The sequence below is a fragment of the Mus caroli genome, unplaced genomic scaffold (assembly GCF_978045245.1).
Source record: "Mus caroli unplaced genomic scaffold, Mus_caroli_1 scaffold_8, whole genome shotgun sequence".
NCBI classification, from domain to species: domain Eukaryota; kingdom Metazoa; phylum Chordata; class Mammalia; order Rodentia; family Muridae; genus Mus; species Mus caroli.
In genome coordinates this window covers 30,099,511-30,120,007 of record NW_028227263.1, presented here as the reverse complement: position 1 = coordinate 30,120,007, position 20,497 = coordinate 30,099,511, and the positions used below count along the sequence as shown (strand labels likewise).

Here is a 20,497-nt window from a genome sequence, read left to right as displayed (position 1 = left end):
TTTCTGCTTCTAGAGAAAACCTATGTGGTCTGATTGGATGGTACACAGGCGTCTCCAATGCTCCTTTGATATTAATATATAGGCACATGACTTCTCATTTAAAATGATAGATACAGGCATGTCCTCATTGAAGATGTAGTCACACTATGATCTCATTCACATGGACATATTTGCTTAATTGTTCAATATTAATACATAGACACACTTCATTCGAATATCTATTTTGTGACATTACTAAATTAATCACATTAAATTAAAATGGAAAGTATAAGATAACTGACTTCTGCTTGTTTAAAAAGTAAATCAATATTCTTTTGTCAAGCAGACCTAATTATAGCCATAGCCTAGATCACAAACTGCTTTCCAAGAATTCCCAGTTACCAGAATAATAACAATGGTATGTATGCCACATGTTTGTTTTGTGGTCTGATCAGGAATACTGTGAAGCCATGTATTTTCATTTTCCTTAACATCTCCCATCGCTGATAACAGGCACTAGAATTGTGGTGCTCACCATTCTTTGCTGAGATGACAGAACGCTGTCCCAGTCAGCATCTTGTTGAATGGTACTGACAAGTGTAGGCAGCTCCTCAGAGTGAGGTTTGTTGTGCATTATGGGGTGCAGAGGCAGATGGGAGGCCGTGTGTTGATCACTGCCCTCGTCCTTTTCCCTTGAGGTCAAGTCCTGGGTCATTGTTTCCTCTCCATCCGCTGTACAGGCAAATGGAGAGGTGGCTTGCTTGGAAGACATTCTTCTGCAGAAGAAGGGAAACACTGTGGATTAGAGGACTCTGTACAAACAAATTAGAAGCTATTGTATTTGACTAATAATAAAATAATAGCAAAAAATAAAAATCCTTGAAACAGAGAAATTGACAGTGTAAACTACAAAGGACAATTGGCTTATTTGTTATCCTCCTCCTCTTTGCCTGTGCCCCCTAACTGCTTTATATTTTCCCTTACACAATCCCCAAATCTGATCTTTATACATTTTCATGATGTACAATATATGTATTTGTATGCCCCTCTTCCAGGCTTTATGAGTTTCTGGTGGCAAGGGTACTTGGGTTGGTGGTGAGCAATGAAAAGAACGAGTGAGTCAGTAGATGGACTAATGTACAACTCTGAGGAATGACTTCAGAGAAAGAATATCTAACTTTGTCACAGAGTGCTGAAGGGAAAAATTAAGCTTATGTTTTAAAAAAATTAGACTCATTAAATAATTTGTCCTTAATATGCTAATAAAACTGGTCATGACTTCCTATCTTAAATATTGATTATGAGTGGCAGACCGCACACCAATGGCCTATATGAAACTTTTCTGAAGACCTCCAAGATACATTAAGAATTGCTTCTTAACTTTTAAGTGCCATGTTGACTGAATGGCTTCTAGTGTCAGATAAATGTTATAGCAACTTTGTGGCATTTTAGTTGAATTTCTAAAATAATTATATCTCCATTTCATGTCAGAAAGAATACACATGACTCATAGCATCTACTATGAAAATATAAAATGGCTCCTGTGCCTACTAGAGGTTTAAAGTCTCTCTCATTAGTGGCAGTCTTCACAAAGAGACTGTCAAAGGACTGTGTAGTGGGGTCTTCATTGTGTGCTTCAGATGAGATAAAAAACCATGTAAAACAAAATTACAGAGCTCTGAGAACATCACTTTAGAAAGATGAATTTCTTAGTAAAGGGGTCAGTGACCAAATCACTAAAAGTTTACAAATTAATGGAAGAATCTATTTTCCCCTAAAGCTTCATGTTGATTTTTATTTATTGTATTTCCTTTGAAACTGCTGTGTAATGGAAGGAATACAATCGCCACCTTAATTGCTCTTTAACATTAATTGATTTCATACCATTTTTAAATGCACAAATCAGTTAACATAGGGAACCACATGAGCATTTTTCAAATTAGCAAATCATTAACTTGCCTGTACTGTTTCTACAGACAAATAAATACTGATTAAAGGGTCTAGAAATCTGAGATTAACAGTTAAATTTACAAATCTGTCACATGCTTTCATGAATATTGCAGTGAAGGAAATATCAAGTGCAAGGAAAAATAATTAAGTTAATTCCAATTTAAACAGTAGTTTTTATGTAGCAGCCCATGTTTCACATAGGATTTAACAGCTAATGCTAAATTTCTCACAATTAATGAGGGGGCTCAGAGTTAGTATCCTACAGTGAAAAACATTAATAGAAGATCAGCTAAACTAATTATGCACAGTTCTAAATAAAAGTATTACGGGCTTTTGAAGTGCTTTGAAACATAATAAAATGCTGATACCTACTTATAATAATCATTGTACAAATACTAAAACTTTCATCAATTTAGATGAGACTAGAAAGTAGAATAGGAACAGTTTGTAGATGAATAGCTCTATTTCCCTAAAAAGAGAGAAACTGAATGCTCTAAAGAGCACCATTTCAAAGACTCAGACACATTCTCCAGTGACTCCTGTTGGTGCTAACAAATGGGGGAATACATGCACACATGGAGAACCATAACCAATGGATGGGTCTCAGTATTGGAAGTCACTACAGAACCTACTGTACTGGCCCCAGAAATACCACTTCAAAACCAGGCAATTATAACTGTCCTGTAAGTTATCAAGCATCGGTCACAGGCAGCAAGAGTGTTTGCATTGTTCAGATAATGGGCAGTTAGCCCTAATGTAATCACACACATTAAAAACGAATGAATGAGTTGACTGCCACCTTTTAGAAACAGTTCAATGCAAGTGAAGAAAAAGTCATAATCCAAAACTCAGAGTGACTTTGGTTCTCTCCAACAAGCAGCCTTTTATTATAAAGTAATCTGTTGCCTTCCAGTAGCAGTATCTGTGATTATCACTTTAGTATAAATTAATCATGACACAAAACGCAAAATGTAAACAGTCTCTTAAGAATCATTTTGACGACAGACTATGCTGGTTAACAATGGTATGATCCTTATTCAACAACCCTGCAGCTGTAAAAATAGACTCAATCTGTCCAAAGCTATGAGTTGAGTTTAAAGGCTGGTTGGTGAGTGTTTTTCTTAAGGAAGGCTGGGCCCTCAGTCTTAATCAGCCAATAAATTATTTCCTGCAATTACATTAAATAGAAAATTATCTTCAAATGGGGAGTGTTAATTGAAAATCAAAATTCAGAGGGAAGTTTAGAAATTACACGCTGAATACAATTAGTGGGGAGAGGCCTCACCTCTCCTTCATCGGCAAGCTTCTGGTGAACCCTCTAGTGACCCATCAGAAGCCTATTTACAGTGGCACACAAGCTGTCTTTTATTTTACACCCACAAACACAAATGTGTATCAAGGTTTCAAATACCAGCTCAGCTGCCAATATATTAAAGCCGACTGACTGTTCATCCTCAGCTCACACCATGACCAGACAGAGGAGTGGGGAGGTAGGAGAAGCTCCCAGCCTATGCCTTGGTAAGGAGGTAGGCACGCTGTGGCCTAAGAGCACTCCTCGGACCGTGCTTGACATCCTCTGTGCTTGTTTTATTAGCACTCTGAGCTATGTTGTCCACAGAGGAGGAGGAGACTCCTGTTCTCTCATTAAGGTATTTCCTTTGGATAAAACAGTTGGGCTATTTCAGTTCTCAGCAGTGGCTTTGTTGTTGTGTTTAGTCTAGGACACAGGTTCTCAGCCTTGCCAATGCAGTTTAATACAGTTCCTCATGCTGTGGTGACCCCAACCACAAAACTTCATTAGTACCTCATGACTCTAATTTTGCTACTGTTATGAATTATATTATAAATATCTGATATGCAAAATGCTTGGTATACTACCCAATGGGCTTGCGACTCATAGGTTGAGAAACACTAAGTGGCAGTTGTTTGTCTTTTATATGAATATACACACAACTTATTTTTAATGCATAGCTTTTTTAATTGTTATATTCCTATCAGTGCATATGTGCATGCACTGGATCAGGCTTACTAATTTTTACACATAACTTATTATACAGTCTTCAATTTAACTGATTATGGCCTCATTTGTTTCTTTCTTTAGTATTATCCTTTCTTATTGTTCATTTTTAATATGGGGGTGGGAAGAGGTATCAGAGATGCAAGAGGCCACTTGCCAAGTAATGTATGTGGAGGCCAGAAGACAACATTCAGGAGTGGATTCTGGAAATTGAACTCGTGTCAGGTTTGCACAGCAAGCATGTGTAGGTAACCTTACCTTCGCACTCGTCCACGTCTTAGCAATCCTCCTTGACACTTCCCTACAGCAACTGAGCTGTACTTTAGGAAGCACAGACAATCAACTCTGCTGAAACCCTTGTTCCCATCACTCTACCCAAGTCACCTGCTTTAGGAATCCATGAATCAAATACACCTTGTTAATTATGGTTTGTCAGCTTTGTGTGAATTCTCACACTTGTTTTAAATATGCCTATATACTATCCACTACAACGGTGTTTCCATATACTCCACCTCTGTATATTAGGTAGCACCTCACCTAGCTATGTCCCACACAACTAATGAGCAACAAAAAATGAAAATCTTTGCGAAAATGGTCAATTTTTATGTGACTTTACTTTGTTTTATTTTTGCTCTATTATAACTTAAAAATCATTCGAATGAATTGTTTTTTTAATTTGTATTAAAAAAAAATCTTCCTAGTTAAAGCCCCTGAAAACAGGGGTTTATAATGGAAGTGCTGACACAACCCTACTAAAGCAGCGCAAATGTTGCCGCTATAATACACAAAATCAAGTTCTATTATTCTCAACTCTCCTCGCTCATGGGATTTTTCTTTGCTGTGCTCCCAGCCAAACTGCTGAAGCATGAAAAATTTAAATGCAATCAAATGTGCCCAATTCTACTTTACTAGAACAAGTGTCTACAGTGGTACAATCTTAAAAGGAAATGCAACAGATTTGTTTGGTGTTTTTTTTAACTGTTTATTTATAATACAGTGCATTGGAGATCAAATAAAAGAGGAAATTACACTCACATGGTACCAGTGTATTGACTACACAGAGCACATTATAATCAGAGAGGAAAACTACATTGTCAACTTATCACACTGGTTAAACAAGATGGTTTTCTGGGGCATAGCTATTATCAAGGAAAACCTCCAAAAAGAATTGTATGTCTTGGGACATATGAAACTCAGTTCCCATCATATGTTCCCTGCACTTGAACTACATCTGCCCAATAGATCAAGTGAATCCCCTTGGATGTTGGACCATTGAGAAGACCTTCCAGCCTAAGATTTGGGGTTATGAGCTTGATGGGGACATGCTCCATAATCAATGCTGTTTCCAGAACACCAGCAGTACTGTCTCTATTCCAACAAAGGGCAAACACTCTACCTTAAGCCCTACTGTAGGGGTCCAGATGCTTAGGTTACTGCCAAGTGATTCAGTGGTAAATGTACACTGTTCTTGAGCAAGGCAGGTGAGGTGGTCTGGGCTTTATAAAAGGAGGAAGATGGTGGACACATACATGCACTAAGGCCTCTGCTTCAGAAAAGTATGGTATACAGAACCTTTCCAATATAATGACACAGAACTATTATCTAATATTTTATTATTTTGGTTATTATCAAATAACACTCACTTTTTAGGTATGTTACGCTTATTCCAAAGAATTCTGTGCCTACACATACACATGGAGGCAATAATGAAAAAAGAGGCTATGAATTTAAAAGAGAGCAAGGAGGGGTGCATGGGAGGGCTTAGAGGGAGGAAAGAGAGGAGGAAATGATGTAATTATATCATAATCTCAAAAATAAAAGAAGTAATAAAATCTAAAAATAAAAAAGAAATGCTGTTCTAACACAAAGCAGCACTTATAAGCTCATTTGCTTATAATAAAACCATTAAAGTTCAGTCTAATGCTTACATTTATTTTTTGAACCTCAGCATAGACTCATCTCGGTTAGATAACTCATTATTTCCTGAACACTGCACTTGATCTGATTCTGAGAAATAAGTTCATTTTCAAAAAAAAAATATAACACTGCCTCTCATTTTAAGGAGCGTGAGTAACAGATACATTCAGCTGCCAAAATGCACAATGCCCAGGAACCCTCACAAAGGATTCCAGTCCACCCAGGCTAGGGCAAAGAATGACTTCCAAGCCTTTTTCCTGTGCCTCCAATTCCCACGTTCAGGGATTTGAGAGGGTTGCAAGGAAACGCCTAACTCTATACTTTAACGTGAAGGGAGTCCTGAGGGCTGGAGAGATGGCCTGTTTGGTGAAGAACAACTGTTGCTCTTACAGAGGACTTGGGTTCAAATTCCACCACTTCTATGGTAACTAACAAACTTCTATAACTGTAGTTCCAGGAAATCCAATGTCCCCTTGTGAAGACATGTAAGGTCATTAGGCACCTGTATGGTACACAGATGCACATGCAAGCAGAACACCTATCCTTGCTGTCTGGGTCTCTGTATTCTTTGAAGCCACAATCTCATGTCCTCTCCACTCCACCTCCAAATACCTATGGGCTTTTACCAATTTTTCTTTCCTTGTCCATGTCTTAATAAGCAACTGAGGGAATGCAAGGGGAGTGCTGTCAGAGCTACTGGAAAGCTTAGAAGCTATCTTCCTTCTAGCATTTCAGCTCCTCTTTCAGAGTTTATATAGAACCACCAAGATGTGATACCTGTCAGGATACTCACTGATCTGAGCAAGCTGGCAAGTTAGCAGAGGTGAGGCAAATGAATACACTTAACATGTATCTAAGAAGGGGCTTAAATTAATGGTCTTGATTTTTCTAAGGCCTCTAATTTTCCATACTGATACACCAGAATTGTCACCAAAGGTGCTCTGAGGTTCTTACAGAACAGGAACTACCTGGAACAGATTCCTCTCAAGTCATCAAAGTTTGTATCTCTGGAGCCTATATTTAGCTGACAATGTTGCTGTCACTTTATATAGCTTGAGTCTGTTCTTTGGACTAGAGCTCACATGTCTTGGAATGCTTTGACTCATGAATTGTTTCTCCTGATAATGTTACAGCACATAACCTCCTCTGTCTAACTAGTCAGTATCTGTCTAACTAGTCAGTATCTGTCTAACTAGTCAGTATCTGTCTAACTAGTCAGTATCTGCTAGAAGGCCCAGGCAACCCGTCCAACTGCTGGCCTTTGATTGGCTGACTGCCTATGGAAAACCTAAAATGATCCCATTTGTCCCTGTGTATCCAGTTCCTTCCTAAGAGCAAAACAACTTGATATCATGGAACCACTATACTTTTTGTTTGATGAAAATAATACTGAATTTTCTCACAGTAGCTGTTGGGAGTTTTGCTCTGTAAAGCCACTACCAGAGAATATAAATAAAACCAGTGGCTTGACAGTCAGATCAAAACTGAACAATGGCTACTATAAATACACACCCTAACTCAGAGGGTTTTAATCAAGCACAGCCACTGTTCAGCTCAACTGAAAGACCTCTTCGTGGCTTTCATAAGAGAAGGCCATCTAAAATAACAGCATAATGAATTTATTTCCACATGGTCACTTAGAATATCCTCTTCACGTGGGATGAAAAGCTTTCTTTTTCAAGGAGCATCCCCACTGCGCTGAAACTGATTCACTAATAGAGTGTCGGATTCTGGAACATCTCATCTGCTTCTCTCATAAAAATAAATAAATAAATAAATAAATAAATAAATAAATAAATAAATAAACCACAGACCAGAGCTACATTCTCTCAAACAGAAAGTGTAGGAAGCTATCCCTGGAATTCTTCCTCTATTGTCAGTCACTCAGAAAAGGAGAGAGAGAGAGAGATGAAAATGTGATACTATTGAGGTTGTTCCCAATATGAAATCTCAAGCACAGCTTTGCTGGACAAAATTATGTGAAGAAGCTGGTTTTCTAGGTTCCCGTCAGCTACATAAAGCTATGGGGCAATTCTCTCTGGTAAGGATGTATCAGATGCATTTTAGACTCCTGTAAAAGAAGGATGGGAGAGTGGAGATGGAGGGGAGAATGAAAGAGGGAGGGTGTGAAGGAAAGGAAGAGGAGATCAGTGATGGGAGGAGCAGAGAAAGGGGCAAGACGCACGGCTTTGCAGTTCATTTTCAGTTTGTCTACTTAATGAAAACCTCATTGCACAGCCCTGAAAACCGTCTCCAGCCGGAGAAGCATTTCTGATTTAGCAGAGGTTATGCAAGCATCAAAGCAGTTAAATATAGGTGCCAAATGCATTGCCAGGAGCTCTCAGTTCTGTGAGTTAGTGTTACCTGACAGCTTAGTGAATATAAAATTACTTGTTTCTCCAATTGAAGACAATCAAATTGTCACCTTCCATTGTAATAATGCACAACTAGTGATCAGCAAAGTGCAAACATAATTACCACAAAGAAAACAAAAAATCAACTCTAAATCTCTCTACAGAGTAAATACACCTATCTGGCTTCCCCCAAAAGGGGTGCATTTTAACCCTGCCTGTGCGACAGAAGCACTCTGTTATTTATCAGAAAGGTTTATTAGTCTTACATCAAATAAAAATGGAAACCAATAAGAAAGACCAATTTATGGAAAATGAACCCAAGTATGAATAGGAGCCACACAGCCTTGTTGGCATGGTACAAAGGCCTACAGGTGACACCACGGTGGCTTATATCCCTCACACTCAGCAGCATGTCCATCACAAAACAGTCTCACCTCTTAGAGAGTTCCTTCTAGTTTAGAATTCTCCATGAAAGTGGAAAAGAACAGAATTTAACCTCATTAGTTTTTTTTACTTACCTTTTCCTTAAAAGAGAAGGAAAATGTATGTTTTATTTTTGTCTTCTAAATTGGTCTAAGTTGTTGATATTGGAAATTTATCTTCCAAAATTGATTATTTCTATCCAAATTTAGAAATAGCCATGAGTAGGATATATCTCTTTAATTGTTTTTGAGACCTTCAGCATCTGGAATTCTTGCCCAAATCTGGTGCCCAAACTGACTGACTCTTCTGGGGACCTTGGTAACTACAAACTAGTTTGGTTTTAAAGCTATGAACATTTGACCTGGTTTTCCCACACACTGAAGATGCCATGGTCCAGGTAAAACTATTATCTTTAGCATCCTGGCACATGAAAAGGAGACCTGCTACATAAAAGCTCTCTTAGCAAAGTAACGTTCTTTTATGTCTAACTCAAAATTTAAAATGCTCAGATTCATATAATTCTTTCCAATATGGTAAAATAAATAAATAAGCAAGCAAACAAACAACTTCCCCCTATGCTCCCAGCTCAGAGGACTTGTTTTCTTCCCCCAGTAGTGTCCTTCCTTTACGAGAAAGGTACATAAGTTGCTAAAGTCTGGTATTCCACGTTTGCCTCTCACCTCTGTTCTAAAAAATTATCACTTCTAATCATTCAACTCACGAGGAGATAGGCTTGGCAGGGGAGCAGAAAGTCCTACACCAGGTTAAAGAGAGACAAACTGGGCACCATAAACAGCTCAGGATTCCCTAAGTCGGCATACAAATCAGAAGCTGTCAATCTGGTGTCTTGCTCCCTGTTGGGACACTTTCTTTAGACTAGACTCTTTCTTGAAGACAGGCTCCTTTTCACTCTTCTCCCTCCACTCTCTATCATCAGGAAAGAGTAAGAAAGACACAGGTGCTCACACAGGCTCAGAAACTCTAACGGGGAGAGCTAGGACAGAAATCGGGATTCTGGGCAAGCTTGACTGTGATCTGTAATACATTTGCCATCATCTAGTGAAAACATCATTTTCCTCGATTTTGCAATTTTTAAGTAATATAACAAACTTTTTCCTTCTAAGATATCCTACATGTGACCTTACAGAGTGACAACCTCCTAGCTGAGAGGATGTAATCAGGAGTGTTGAACTTCGATGATGACTAATTTAAGCCATTTCTGAAATTATACACCCACATGGTATTTCTTACAATACAGAGATAATAAGGAATGTTGAGAGAAAAGGTATACTTTGTCAGAGAAATAATTCCAAGGCCCCAGTAGACATTGTCACAAGCTTCTGTTAAGTACAGGAAAGGAGGAATTATTCCAGGATTTTATCCTTTGTGACCCACAGACAGACTTACACCTGCCCTGCTCATTGCTGGCTCCTTAGTGCCTGACTCATGCATCACATCTTACAGATGCTCAATGACTCTAGAAAGAAAAGCAGAAGGAAAAGCTGAAAGGGGGCCAATGAGCAAATAGATCTTTCTATTTTACTTAAGAGAACAGATACAAATATACCACTCATGTGCCGAGGCACTCACCTCTATTCTGTCCCTATACTCTTGATCAAGCATCTTTCTGCTTTATTTCTAAACCCCATGATTATTTTGTCTCCTCCCAACATTTCTTCCTTCTGTGAAAGGCCCCAAACAACCACAGGCTGTTAACATGAAGATACACTTTACAATGCCATAGCAACAAAACTTAAAACTAGGTAGATCAGAGTTTTCCTCAGCGCCTTCCCTTGTTTACACAGACGTAGAAGAGTCTCAGAAGCATCACAGCTGCTCTTTGCCAACCTGCCTCAACTGTGCCAAGCCACCCTGCTGATGTCTCTCAGGCCCTCCCTGCTAGCCATACTTAAAATCACCCCAGGACAGGGTTTTTCTGTGCATCAGGCTCAACTCTAGCAACCTACTCTAAACTAGCTTATCTCTTTCAGTTCCTTCCTCTTTCAATGAATTGCTGCCATTCTGTCTGCCTCCACTGTTCTAATCAAAACACATCAGTAGCTCTCCCCAGGAGACACAGTGAAATCTAAACTCCTGACCCAGGCATTCAAGACCCTGCACCCAGACTCATCTGACTTTCCTAAGCCTTTTCTGGGCTGTACCTTCCCTTTCTGCCCTGTGTACACTGGTACCCTCAAGCTCTGTTCACTCTTGCTGTTAGGTTCTACTTGGCCCTGTCACTTCCCTCAGCTTCGTGTAACCAGCTAGGACCATCCCAGGTACTGTGGTCCTCTCAGGAAGTGCTCTAAGGAAGTCATTCTCACGACGTTTATTCAATATTTCATGCACACAACCTTTTTCTAATGAAAGAATGATAGATTATAAACAATTGTATAAATTACCCCAACCAGACTATAGAGTTTCCAAGAAAGAGAACAAAATTTCATGTTTCTCTGCATCCCATTGTGCCAACCTAGTACAATATTTGGTATAAAGACATCAGTAAATATTACCCAGTTGTTTAAACGCTATTAAATAATTAAGGAGAAACTAGTAGGGTATTAACTAAGCAGAAAAACAGTAGCCATGCTAGAAAATTTAAAATGAAGCTTCTAAACCTCCATACGCAATTAAATGTTTCCTCTTTACTCATGCCCTGATCCATTAAATTCATTTCAAATTTTAAACATAAATGCAATTAAAAAGCCAAACCAATCATTAATTTATTTTTCCAGGAACATTAAAAAGATAAACAAATGAGATAGTAAATGGATAGATGATGGTTAGACAGATGAACATTGGAGAAATCACTAAAAACTTAGAAAAGCCATGCCCTGTGCTCTGCTACTACACATAGTGTGAGCTCATGTTCTCAGACTACAACAGGAGTTAGGAGACATCACTGTCCTGTTTAATAATGAAACCAAAGAATAAAATTGCTTATTAAAAAATAAAATGCAAGGCCAATTGAGATGACACATGTCTTTAATCCTATCACTCAGGAGGTAGAGACAGAAGGATAACTTCAGGTTCAAAACTTTCTCAATTTACATAATAACTGTGAGGCCAGCTAGGACCACAGAGCAAAAACCCCCATCTCACAAGAAAAGAGAAAATGAAACAGCACTCACCCGAAGGGCATACCAAGCAACCAGAGGCCAGAGTGTGAAAGCTGGCAGGCTAGAATTACCACATGACTCCTTCCTTACTAATACAGTCCCTCCATATAGAATATCATTATGAATATTCTGTGTGTGTGTGTGTGTGTGTGTGTGTGTGTTCTAAATGCTCGCTTAGTTCAACCTTAATCCACTCTTTTCTATTTTCTTTTAGGCCTAAAGTATAGCCCAATGGCAGAGTGCTTTCCTAGTCCTGGAGTTGATCCCTAACACTTCAAAAAACAAACAAAAGATAATTTCTAATCCTAGAGTTGGAGGTATTTGATTACTAGATAACTACTGAAAGAAGGGATAGAGATAAAGACAGGCAGAGAGAGAAGAAAAGGAGAAGGAGAAAGAAGAGAAGAGCTGTGGTGGTTTGAATGAGAATGGCCTCCACAGGCTCATATATTTGAATGTTTAGACAAAGTTAGTAGAATTGTATGGGAAGGATTAGGGGGTGTGGACTTATTAGAGGAGATGTTTCACTGTGAGGTGGGCTTAAGCCATTCCCAGTTAACTCTTTCTCTGCCTCATGGTTGTTGTCTCAACATGTAAGCTCTTGCCTACTTCTCTAGCACCAATGCCTGACGCCTGTTACTCCTCTCCCTGCCATGGTGGTCATGAACCCTAACTCTCTGGAACTGTAAGCCCCAAATTAAAAGCGTTCTTTTAAAAGTTCCCTTGGTCTTAGTGTTTTGTCTTGGCAATAGAAAGTAACTAAAACAAGGAGGAAGAAGAGGAGGCGAAAAGGAAGGAGAAGGAGAAGGAAGAAGAGGAGGTCGATGACCCAGCCATCCAGACTCTTATTCCATGTACTTTGACAGCAAAATCACTTGAGCAACTAACTACAGCTTCTAGTACAGGAGACTGGGAGGTGCACTGTAGTGTCTAAGAACTGTTTATTAATGTAAACCATCCTTTTCTAGTTTGCATTTTCTGTCTAGCATTGATGACCCACATGTAACTATGTCCTTAAACAGTCAATAGTGAAATACAAGGATATCACTGCTTATTCATATCTAGGTTTAGAGGAAGATGAGATCCAATTTCTACTCACCAGCCCTGACCTCAGAAGCTACTCTGGACACAGGTCAGAGCTGGAAGCACTTCAAAAGGTATGACTCTTACTGCTATACCAGCTGCAAAAGCAGGGATTCAGACAGCCCTGGGGCCGGGGGTTGGGGGGGAGTGGGATGGGAGCTCCAGCAATATTCATTTAGACACAACTGTCTCAGCTGATGCCAAGGAGGGCACAGGAACTCAAACAACATCCTAAAACCTTACTACATATGACATCACATATACCCTAACTTCTAGAGAAAGAGGCAGGAAAGCTTTTCAAACACAAGGGCATGAATTTTCTAAACTGTCACTGTCTATAGAAGCTGAAGGAAGATTTTACCAGCAATACAGATTTCCACATTTTTAATATGTACAAAATAGTCTGCTTTTACAGATAACTAAAGTGCCACTATCTTGTGTTTTCCCCTCCATACCTCTACAACTCTCTACCTCCCTTATAGCTATTCACTATAAATTTCTCACTTGCATTTGCTGGTAACATATTATCACAAACAGCTCCAGGAGAACATGAGAATCCAATTGTCTCCATGAATCACTGCACAGAACTGTTTTGCTTATCATTATAAAAGTCAAATGTGGCTGCCCACAGCCTTGCATATTAAGAGACTCTTTATTGAGTGTCCAACTGCATCTACTGCGCTAAGAATCTCTGGCTTTCCCAAGCTCTAGTATTCACTGTAAGAAATAACTAGATGTTATTCACAGTCACAGGCCCCCATCATGAAAGCATGCCTTGCACCTTCTCAAACCTGACTTGAGAGTTTCTGAGGATGATTTTTAGGGATGCTATATTTATTTGTATCTACAGTGCCTAAAACTAAAAAAACCTTACCTGTCTTAACAGACCCTGCTGCCAGATGGAAGACTGTGGTACAGTGGGCAGGTTTTGAAAAGGGATTTAAATCTCAGACCTCTTACTTCATAGACTTATGTACTTGAGAAGTCATTTAACTGTCTGAGCCACCATATCCCTATTTGTACAAGTGGGATCAACTTGTGTACCTTTAAGAGTTGATGTAACTATTGCACTAATCACTGTGAAAGAACCTAGCATTTAGTAGAAATAGAAAGAATGCTAAATTACTTCAAGAGAAACTTAGCAGAAAAATATTTTGGTCCAAACAAAGCCAATAAAAAATCCTTAAGGAAATTCTGAAATTTTAGAAATTGTTTAAAGTTCTACTCAATGAAAGTTTACTAGTCTCAGTCTGTCTGTGACACAGTGATAAGTGGGCTAGTGACAAAGTACATTTTATATACACAGGCACACACACCATCTCTACAAAGAGTTACAGATAAGACAGTCTTTACACTGGAGAGACCAGATCCTACTGACCACACTACTGAGAGCTGTTTCCCAAGGACAAAGAAGAGTCTGGGACTCAGGATGTCCATTTGGACCTCCTACTGTTCATCTCTTTCCTTGATTTTCAATAACAAACAATTTGGATAGCATAACCCATTTATGCTTGTTTTGAATGGATTTTTAAATGAAAACAATCTTATGGTAAACAGAACTTCCATAGTCAGTACTTATATTAACTTGAGAGTACACAGGAAGCCTAAGCCACCCGTGCTCCCTGAAATGCATGAGTGCTCTTCAGAGCACACAGTGATACCTGTCCCCACATGACAGGCTCCAAAGGGTTTCTCGTCTTCGGCCAGTCTCTCTGTTTCTAAATCAGGTAGAGGACCCGGTTCCTACTGATGCTCTAAAAAGCTACGCTGCAGCATCATGGCTGAAGACACGACGTTTATCCTCTCCCCGCCATTTACTTTAAAGAATCAGCCTGCCTGTTTGGAGTTTTAGTGACTTCATTATTACAAAATAGACGTACTTCACTGGGGTTCAGTGAAAAACTCTATTCACTGCAGCTTGAGGTGCCTATTCGCATTATTTGAAGCTGAATGTACGGAAAGGATAAACTTGCCTGAGGACCAAGCTCATAAACACAGAGGTCTCTACAGCAGATGGATGAGAAAAGAAACAAATAAATATTTTGAACTTTGCCAAGCACTACAGGGAACAAACTCGGGGTGTGTGTTACTCGGGGGGGGGGGGGGAATGTAGAAGAGACAAGTGACAGAATAAAACGGGTTGGAGTGAAAGGAATTACTGAAGCACTATGGTAATGCATTTCTCAGAAGTCAATTCAACTCACTAGTGTTTCATATAAAATACCTTTAACGATGTTCGACACTGTGAATCCTGGTAGAACAGCAGCCTTTCTTCGTTAGAATTGTTTGTGAGCATTGACCTTTTTAAGTTCTTTAGCTAAAACACTCCAGAAATTACCCGGTGGCCTGCTTGTCAGTTGTGCCTCTTTGAAATGTTTATTACGATGAAATATTTCCATTAGAGAAGGTATCTTTGCCACTGCACATAAGGTCCCTGTCAGACGCAGCCTGCCTTTGAAAACAGCAAAGATTACTGGGGCACAAATTACCCTTCCTCAAAGAGTTTCTGGACGACTTCTGTGATTCTTCCTATATAGTTATATACCAGGACCTTATAGCACACAGGGAAAAGAAAGTGCATGTTTTAAAAAATCTAATAAATACTACCCCAAAAAGGCGTGTGTATTAACCCCCCCCCCAGAAAAATCAAATCTTAAAAAAAAAATTTACAATTCCCTAGGAAGATTACAAATGTCATACAAAAATGCCTTTCAAGTTATTAGTTTGGTACCGTGACATCAGCGGCGGCTCCTCACACACCACCTTCCCACCCAATCAGGTAGGCTTTGAAGTTTAGAAAATTAGAAGGTAAAGCACCACAGTTAAGACCTGTGACAGCTAAAGGCACAAATCACTCACACGAAGTAGCTGCTCCTCCACTCTTCAATCCGGCTCTCTCTTGCCACATCAGCCAGAACTTCAGCACTCGAGGGCGTACCCCTCTGACACCTTCCCAAATCACAAAAAGCACTAACTAATTTCTCCTGAGTCCCAGGCTACCAAATGCAGCCATGGCTTTAAACAGCATCTAATCTGCTTAAACAAAGCAGTGTCAGTTTTGTTCAACAATTAAAAGAGTTTAAAGCGTAAAAGTGGATGGGCGAAGCAAAGCCTCCCGGCCTGTGGGGAGATGCAGCACCCACATGCCTTCTGCCACTGCTGCTACAGTTAAGCAAACTTTACAAGCTAGTCAAGCCATCATGCAATAGAGCCTATTTGCTGAGCAACAGTGGAGCTTTGTGGTCGGCCTCACAGTTGACAGTAAGTTATGAGCCCTTTGTGAGCACAGGGGAAGGAAAACAGAGATCGGAATTTGGCAGGAAAATATAATACAGAATTCTCCTGTCTATGGAACCTGAATTTTTGTGAAAACAATCAAGCATTGTTGAAAGAAAGAAAAGCAACTTTGACAGATGAAATATAGAGGGGCCCCTTTTAGGCAAACAGTAAACAAAGCGCCATTCAGGCCAGGTCCGTTCTGTCATTTATAAAGATAGCTCCTTCTGTGTGTGAGAGTTTACAGCAAAGAGTTCAGATTCAACAAATCAAGTGTAAAATCGCCCACAGTCCCCACTAGAAAAGCCTGCTAGGAAAAGACAGGAATGCCAAAGAGAAAAATATCACAGTTTTTTCTGTGTGGTAGAGAGGACACAATGGGTAGATGGGGTGAAAGGGCTCTAAGAGAAGTCTGAGAGACAAGCCAAAAATCTAACAATTGTTAATTATAAAGGGCTAATTTTGTCGGAGACAGGAAAAGAGAAGGACACTGGAGATCACTCAATAGAAATATGAAAGGAAGAAGCCATTCTCCATCATTGTTGAAGAACTATGTCTCTCTTTCTCCAGGCTGGACCTCATGAGGTCATCATTGGCACGAAAGCCTCGAAACCTTGGGCTTGGTTCTACTCTAGTTTGGCCATCTGGAATGCCAGCACACAGTGCAGTACTTTCTCCAAAGTATCTTAATTCCTCTTTCCAAAAATAGGCACCCTGGCCAGCTTTAGTCACCCAAACTGGAAAATGTACAGCAGAGAATGAAATGAAAAGCATTTTTGTTTCCTCGCCCTCCTCAACCAGAGCTGAGATTTCAGGGTGGGGGAGTCAGGAAAAGGAGCTCCAAACACTGAAGCTCTGACTACAGAGCCTGTTTCTGCTAAGCACACGGTCGCCAATCGTCTGGCAAGTAATATCAACCTGAGTTTGGGACATCTAAGAGACTCTTAGACACACATGTCTTTGCAGCCAACACAGTCATTGTTAAGGGAAATTTTTTTTTAAGAGTAGAAGAAAAAAAAAGTCACAGTTAAAATCAAATGACACAGGACTTGCACATCATTTGGAAAGCATGTATAAAATTACTTGGTTTTTGCTACACCCAGCTAAAGCAACAGCCTCTGCTGCCGTGTACTAATCTGGAATCAAACCAAGCCACACCTAAGCAAATAATGCTTAGGAGATGCAAAATAATACAGATTCCTTTATTTAGACTACCCAAACAGTTTATTTCACCAACGAAATCCCATAATAACTAGCTACATTTTAAACATTCCTTTTAAAACAAAGCCCACAAAATGCTCACGTGTGCCCATAGGTCAAGAATAATAAAAGCAAGCATGCATATGGATTCAATGCTGCAGATTTACTCAGCATTGGTTAATGGTTTCTATAGAGATTGATGTCAATCTCTCTGGCCTTTCTTGTGTCAACAGTAAGTTACAACAAGAAAGATCGTGGCTTTTGCCTTTGATTAGAAGAGGTGTCTTTCTCTGGTTGGCTGAAGGTCACCGCTCTGCAGTATGCGCTCACTTATTACAGCTCCCAAGCAGAGTGTATACAGAAAAGAGCTGATTTACTCCCCAAAATGGCCAGAGCCAGATGGAACAAAAGATGTCTCTGACTACATTAGCCAGTTTTCTTCCGAAAGAAATTTGATCCTGATAAAGCATTAAACACAGCACAGAGCTAATAAACCAGGAGTGGGAGGCTAACCACCCTGCCATTTTCCTTCTCTCCATCCCTTTCAAACCATACAGTATCAGGTAAATGGTTATATTGTTTTATTGTAAGAGGCATACGTTACAGGAAAGTCAGTTTTATTGCAAATGTGCTGATAGTTCGTTCTGACCATGACACACAGTACTGCTGAGCAAAGGGTGTCTCCACACTGGAGGAAAACCAGAGATGAGGCACTACTGACAGACCATCAGCCTCTGCCACAGTTATAGATGAGCTGATCTGGGAAACAGTCCACCAGAGGAAAGAAGACTAGTGGGACTTTTCAATTAGGCTTCTTTTTGAACATTAGAAACTTTGTCATTGTGTTCTGAAGGAAAGGGACCATTGTTTGACCTGATGGAGAAAAGAAAATACATTATTGCTTGCCATTCTGAATACTTCATACAAAGCAAGATCTCTGAGACAGTGTCTTTATAGTAATCCTCAGACTTTGGCTAGCAACTGGGAAATCATCAGCCCTGAGCCCACTACCACTTTTATTTAGCATGCAAAACTTTACTGCCTGCTCCATATCATGTACTGTCATGACTCCCAAACTCAGAGGTATGTAACATTGTGATATCTGGTACACATGTGTCTCATCTAGTGACAGAATTTAACCTGATGAGTCCATGACTTGAGAACTTACAAGTCAAAACTGCATTTTATACACCTCATCTACCAAGTGGCAGAGCTTAGCAACTGTGTGGTCCTGCCTGCGGAATCGTGTGACTGAGTAGCTGAGTAGGAGCTGTGGCTTGCTGACATGCAAGGAAGCTCAGAGTTCACCACACCTTAGACTGCTAGCCTTGGATAAGAGGGTCTGCATGTGGTATTTGAAATATAGTTTCTATTAACATATTTGTGCCATAATAAAGATATCAGATTGTAAACTAAGCAAATGTAATTGGGGACCATTTTGCCTTACACTATAGCAAGAAATAGAACTAGAGCATGAATCACATAAGATAATATACATAGGCAGGTGCTCTAGAGAAACACTGTGGAAACCCAAAAGAGAAAATAGCATATTCTGAAGAAATCAGAGGTGGCACAGAAGTCCCAGTCAGTGGCTCCTGAAGGACGAGTAGTAATTTGTCTGGTGGAAAAAGGAGGCTCCGTAATGTGTAAAGGCACCCAGGGAAAACAAACTTCAAAGCAGCAGAGATACAGGGTGTCTCGAGAAAGTCTGGAAAGGCAGGCAGGCAACAAAGCAGAAAGGATTTCAGTGCTGTCCACGCAGTAAGGATTTATCCTCCGGGAGATAACATGTTGATGAAGAAATTTAACCAAGGGAGCAGTGTGGTCAAAATTCCTTGTAAGAAGAAAATCCCTCAGTGGCCTTAATAAGGATGACTCGGTCAAAGGGGCACACGTGTGTTTATGCTCCTGCTGAGGTACTTATGTGTGTCTAGCTGCCCTTTCCTTATCTGCTCCTCACTGCTCAGCTGGACATGTGGTGCCAACCAGTTTCTCTACCTCCACATTCTTCCCAGCCTCTGTGTTCAGCGTCTCCAGCCACTGCTGATAAACGCTGTTGAAAGAAGACAGATGGAGAGAAGAGCAGAGGGAAGGAGACAACGAATAACAGCCAAGAAGGTATCTGTGAGAAAGCAGAGCTGCAGAAGAAATGGCTGGCACAGTGGCTGGGGTTTGAGCGCTTTCTGCACTCTAAGCTCACTAGCTATCTTCACAGCACCTCATTAAGTCTGCAGACAACTTTTCAAGAGACCTACTAATCCATCCCTTCAAGAGACCTACTAATCAATCCCTTTTACAGGCCAGAGAAGTGCTACACATCTTTCCTCCCAGCCCTGGGAAGTCTGAGGCAGGAGGATACAGAGTTCAGGGCCAGTCTGATCTATATAGGCTCAAAACAACAGTAAAGAAAAAGTTGAACTCATTTTCAAATGATCCACGTTAAGGTCTAAAGTAGCTCAGGAGCTTGGCCGTGGTTATGTGCCTGGGATCTCACTCCACGCTCTCAGCTGTTGGCGTGGATAGCAAGTGATCCCGTTTCCCAAATACAAATCATACCAAAAGCTATACTAGTTGCTTTGCAAGGGCAAGTATCCTGCCCCCACTTTACAGATGAGAAAACTGAAACTTCAGGAACTTAAGTAACTTCACTGCAACAACACAAGAAGTACCATGCAGCATCCTGTCCTTGCTCAGTTTGGCAGCAGTTCCACTCCCAACACCCTCAGCTTTCCACACACCTCCCTGTTTCCAGATCCACCATCCAAGCTCAGCTAACAGCTTGATTCTCCAGAAGCTTTTCAGGAAAGCATCAATCTTTCAGTGACTTTCCTATTGCAACTATTTATATAAGAGCCATTTAACTTGACCAGGATAGACTTATATTTATCTCCTCTTCTATTTGTGCTATGTTTCTCCCCCACCCTCCAGACAGCTAACTCTGAGATACATCCATGGCAGGATCCTTGGGCAATCTGTACCATCCAAACATACCATACTTCACTCTCAGCTTTCAGGAGGGTTTAAGAATTGTACCCTGGTGCGGTGTAGCACCCAAGATAAATGACAGGTTCCTAGTTACATAAACAAGGTGTGGAATGACTTTAGTACTTTAATAATAGGAAGACTTTCAGAATGATCACAGAAATAATAGCTAATTCTTCATATGAATGTATGTATAT

The 20,497-nt window shown here is 40.1% G+C and overlaps 1 protein-coding gene across 14 annotated transcripts in view; it reads right to left on the bottom strand.

Annotated features, from left to right (window-relative positions):
• Sox6 (SRY-box transcription factor 6) overlaps nt 1–20,497 on the bottom strand; it is a 592,637-nt gene that overhangs the window by 322,339 nt on the left and 249,801 nt on the right. For all 14 annotated transcript variants that reach the window (XM_085841377.1, XM_085841381.1, XM_085841379.1 and 11 more), the window contains one exon: nt 515–755. In XM_085841377.1, the coding sequence (XP_085697503.1) occupies nt 515–751 (237 nt within the window). In that variant the 5' untranslated portion in view covers nt 752–755. The remainder of the gene's footprint in view (nt 1–514; nt 756–20,497) is intronic.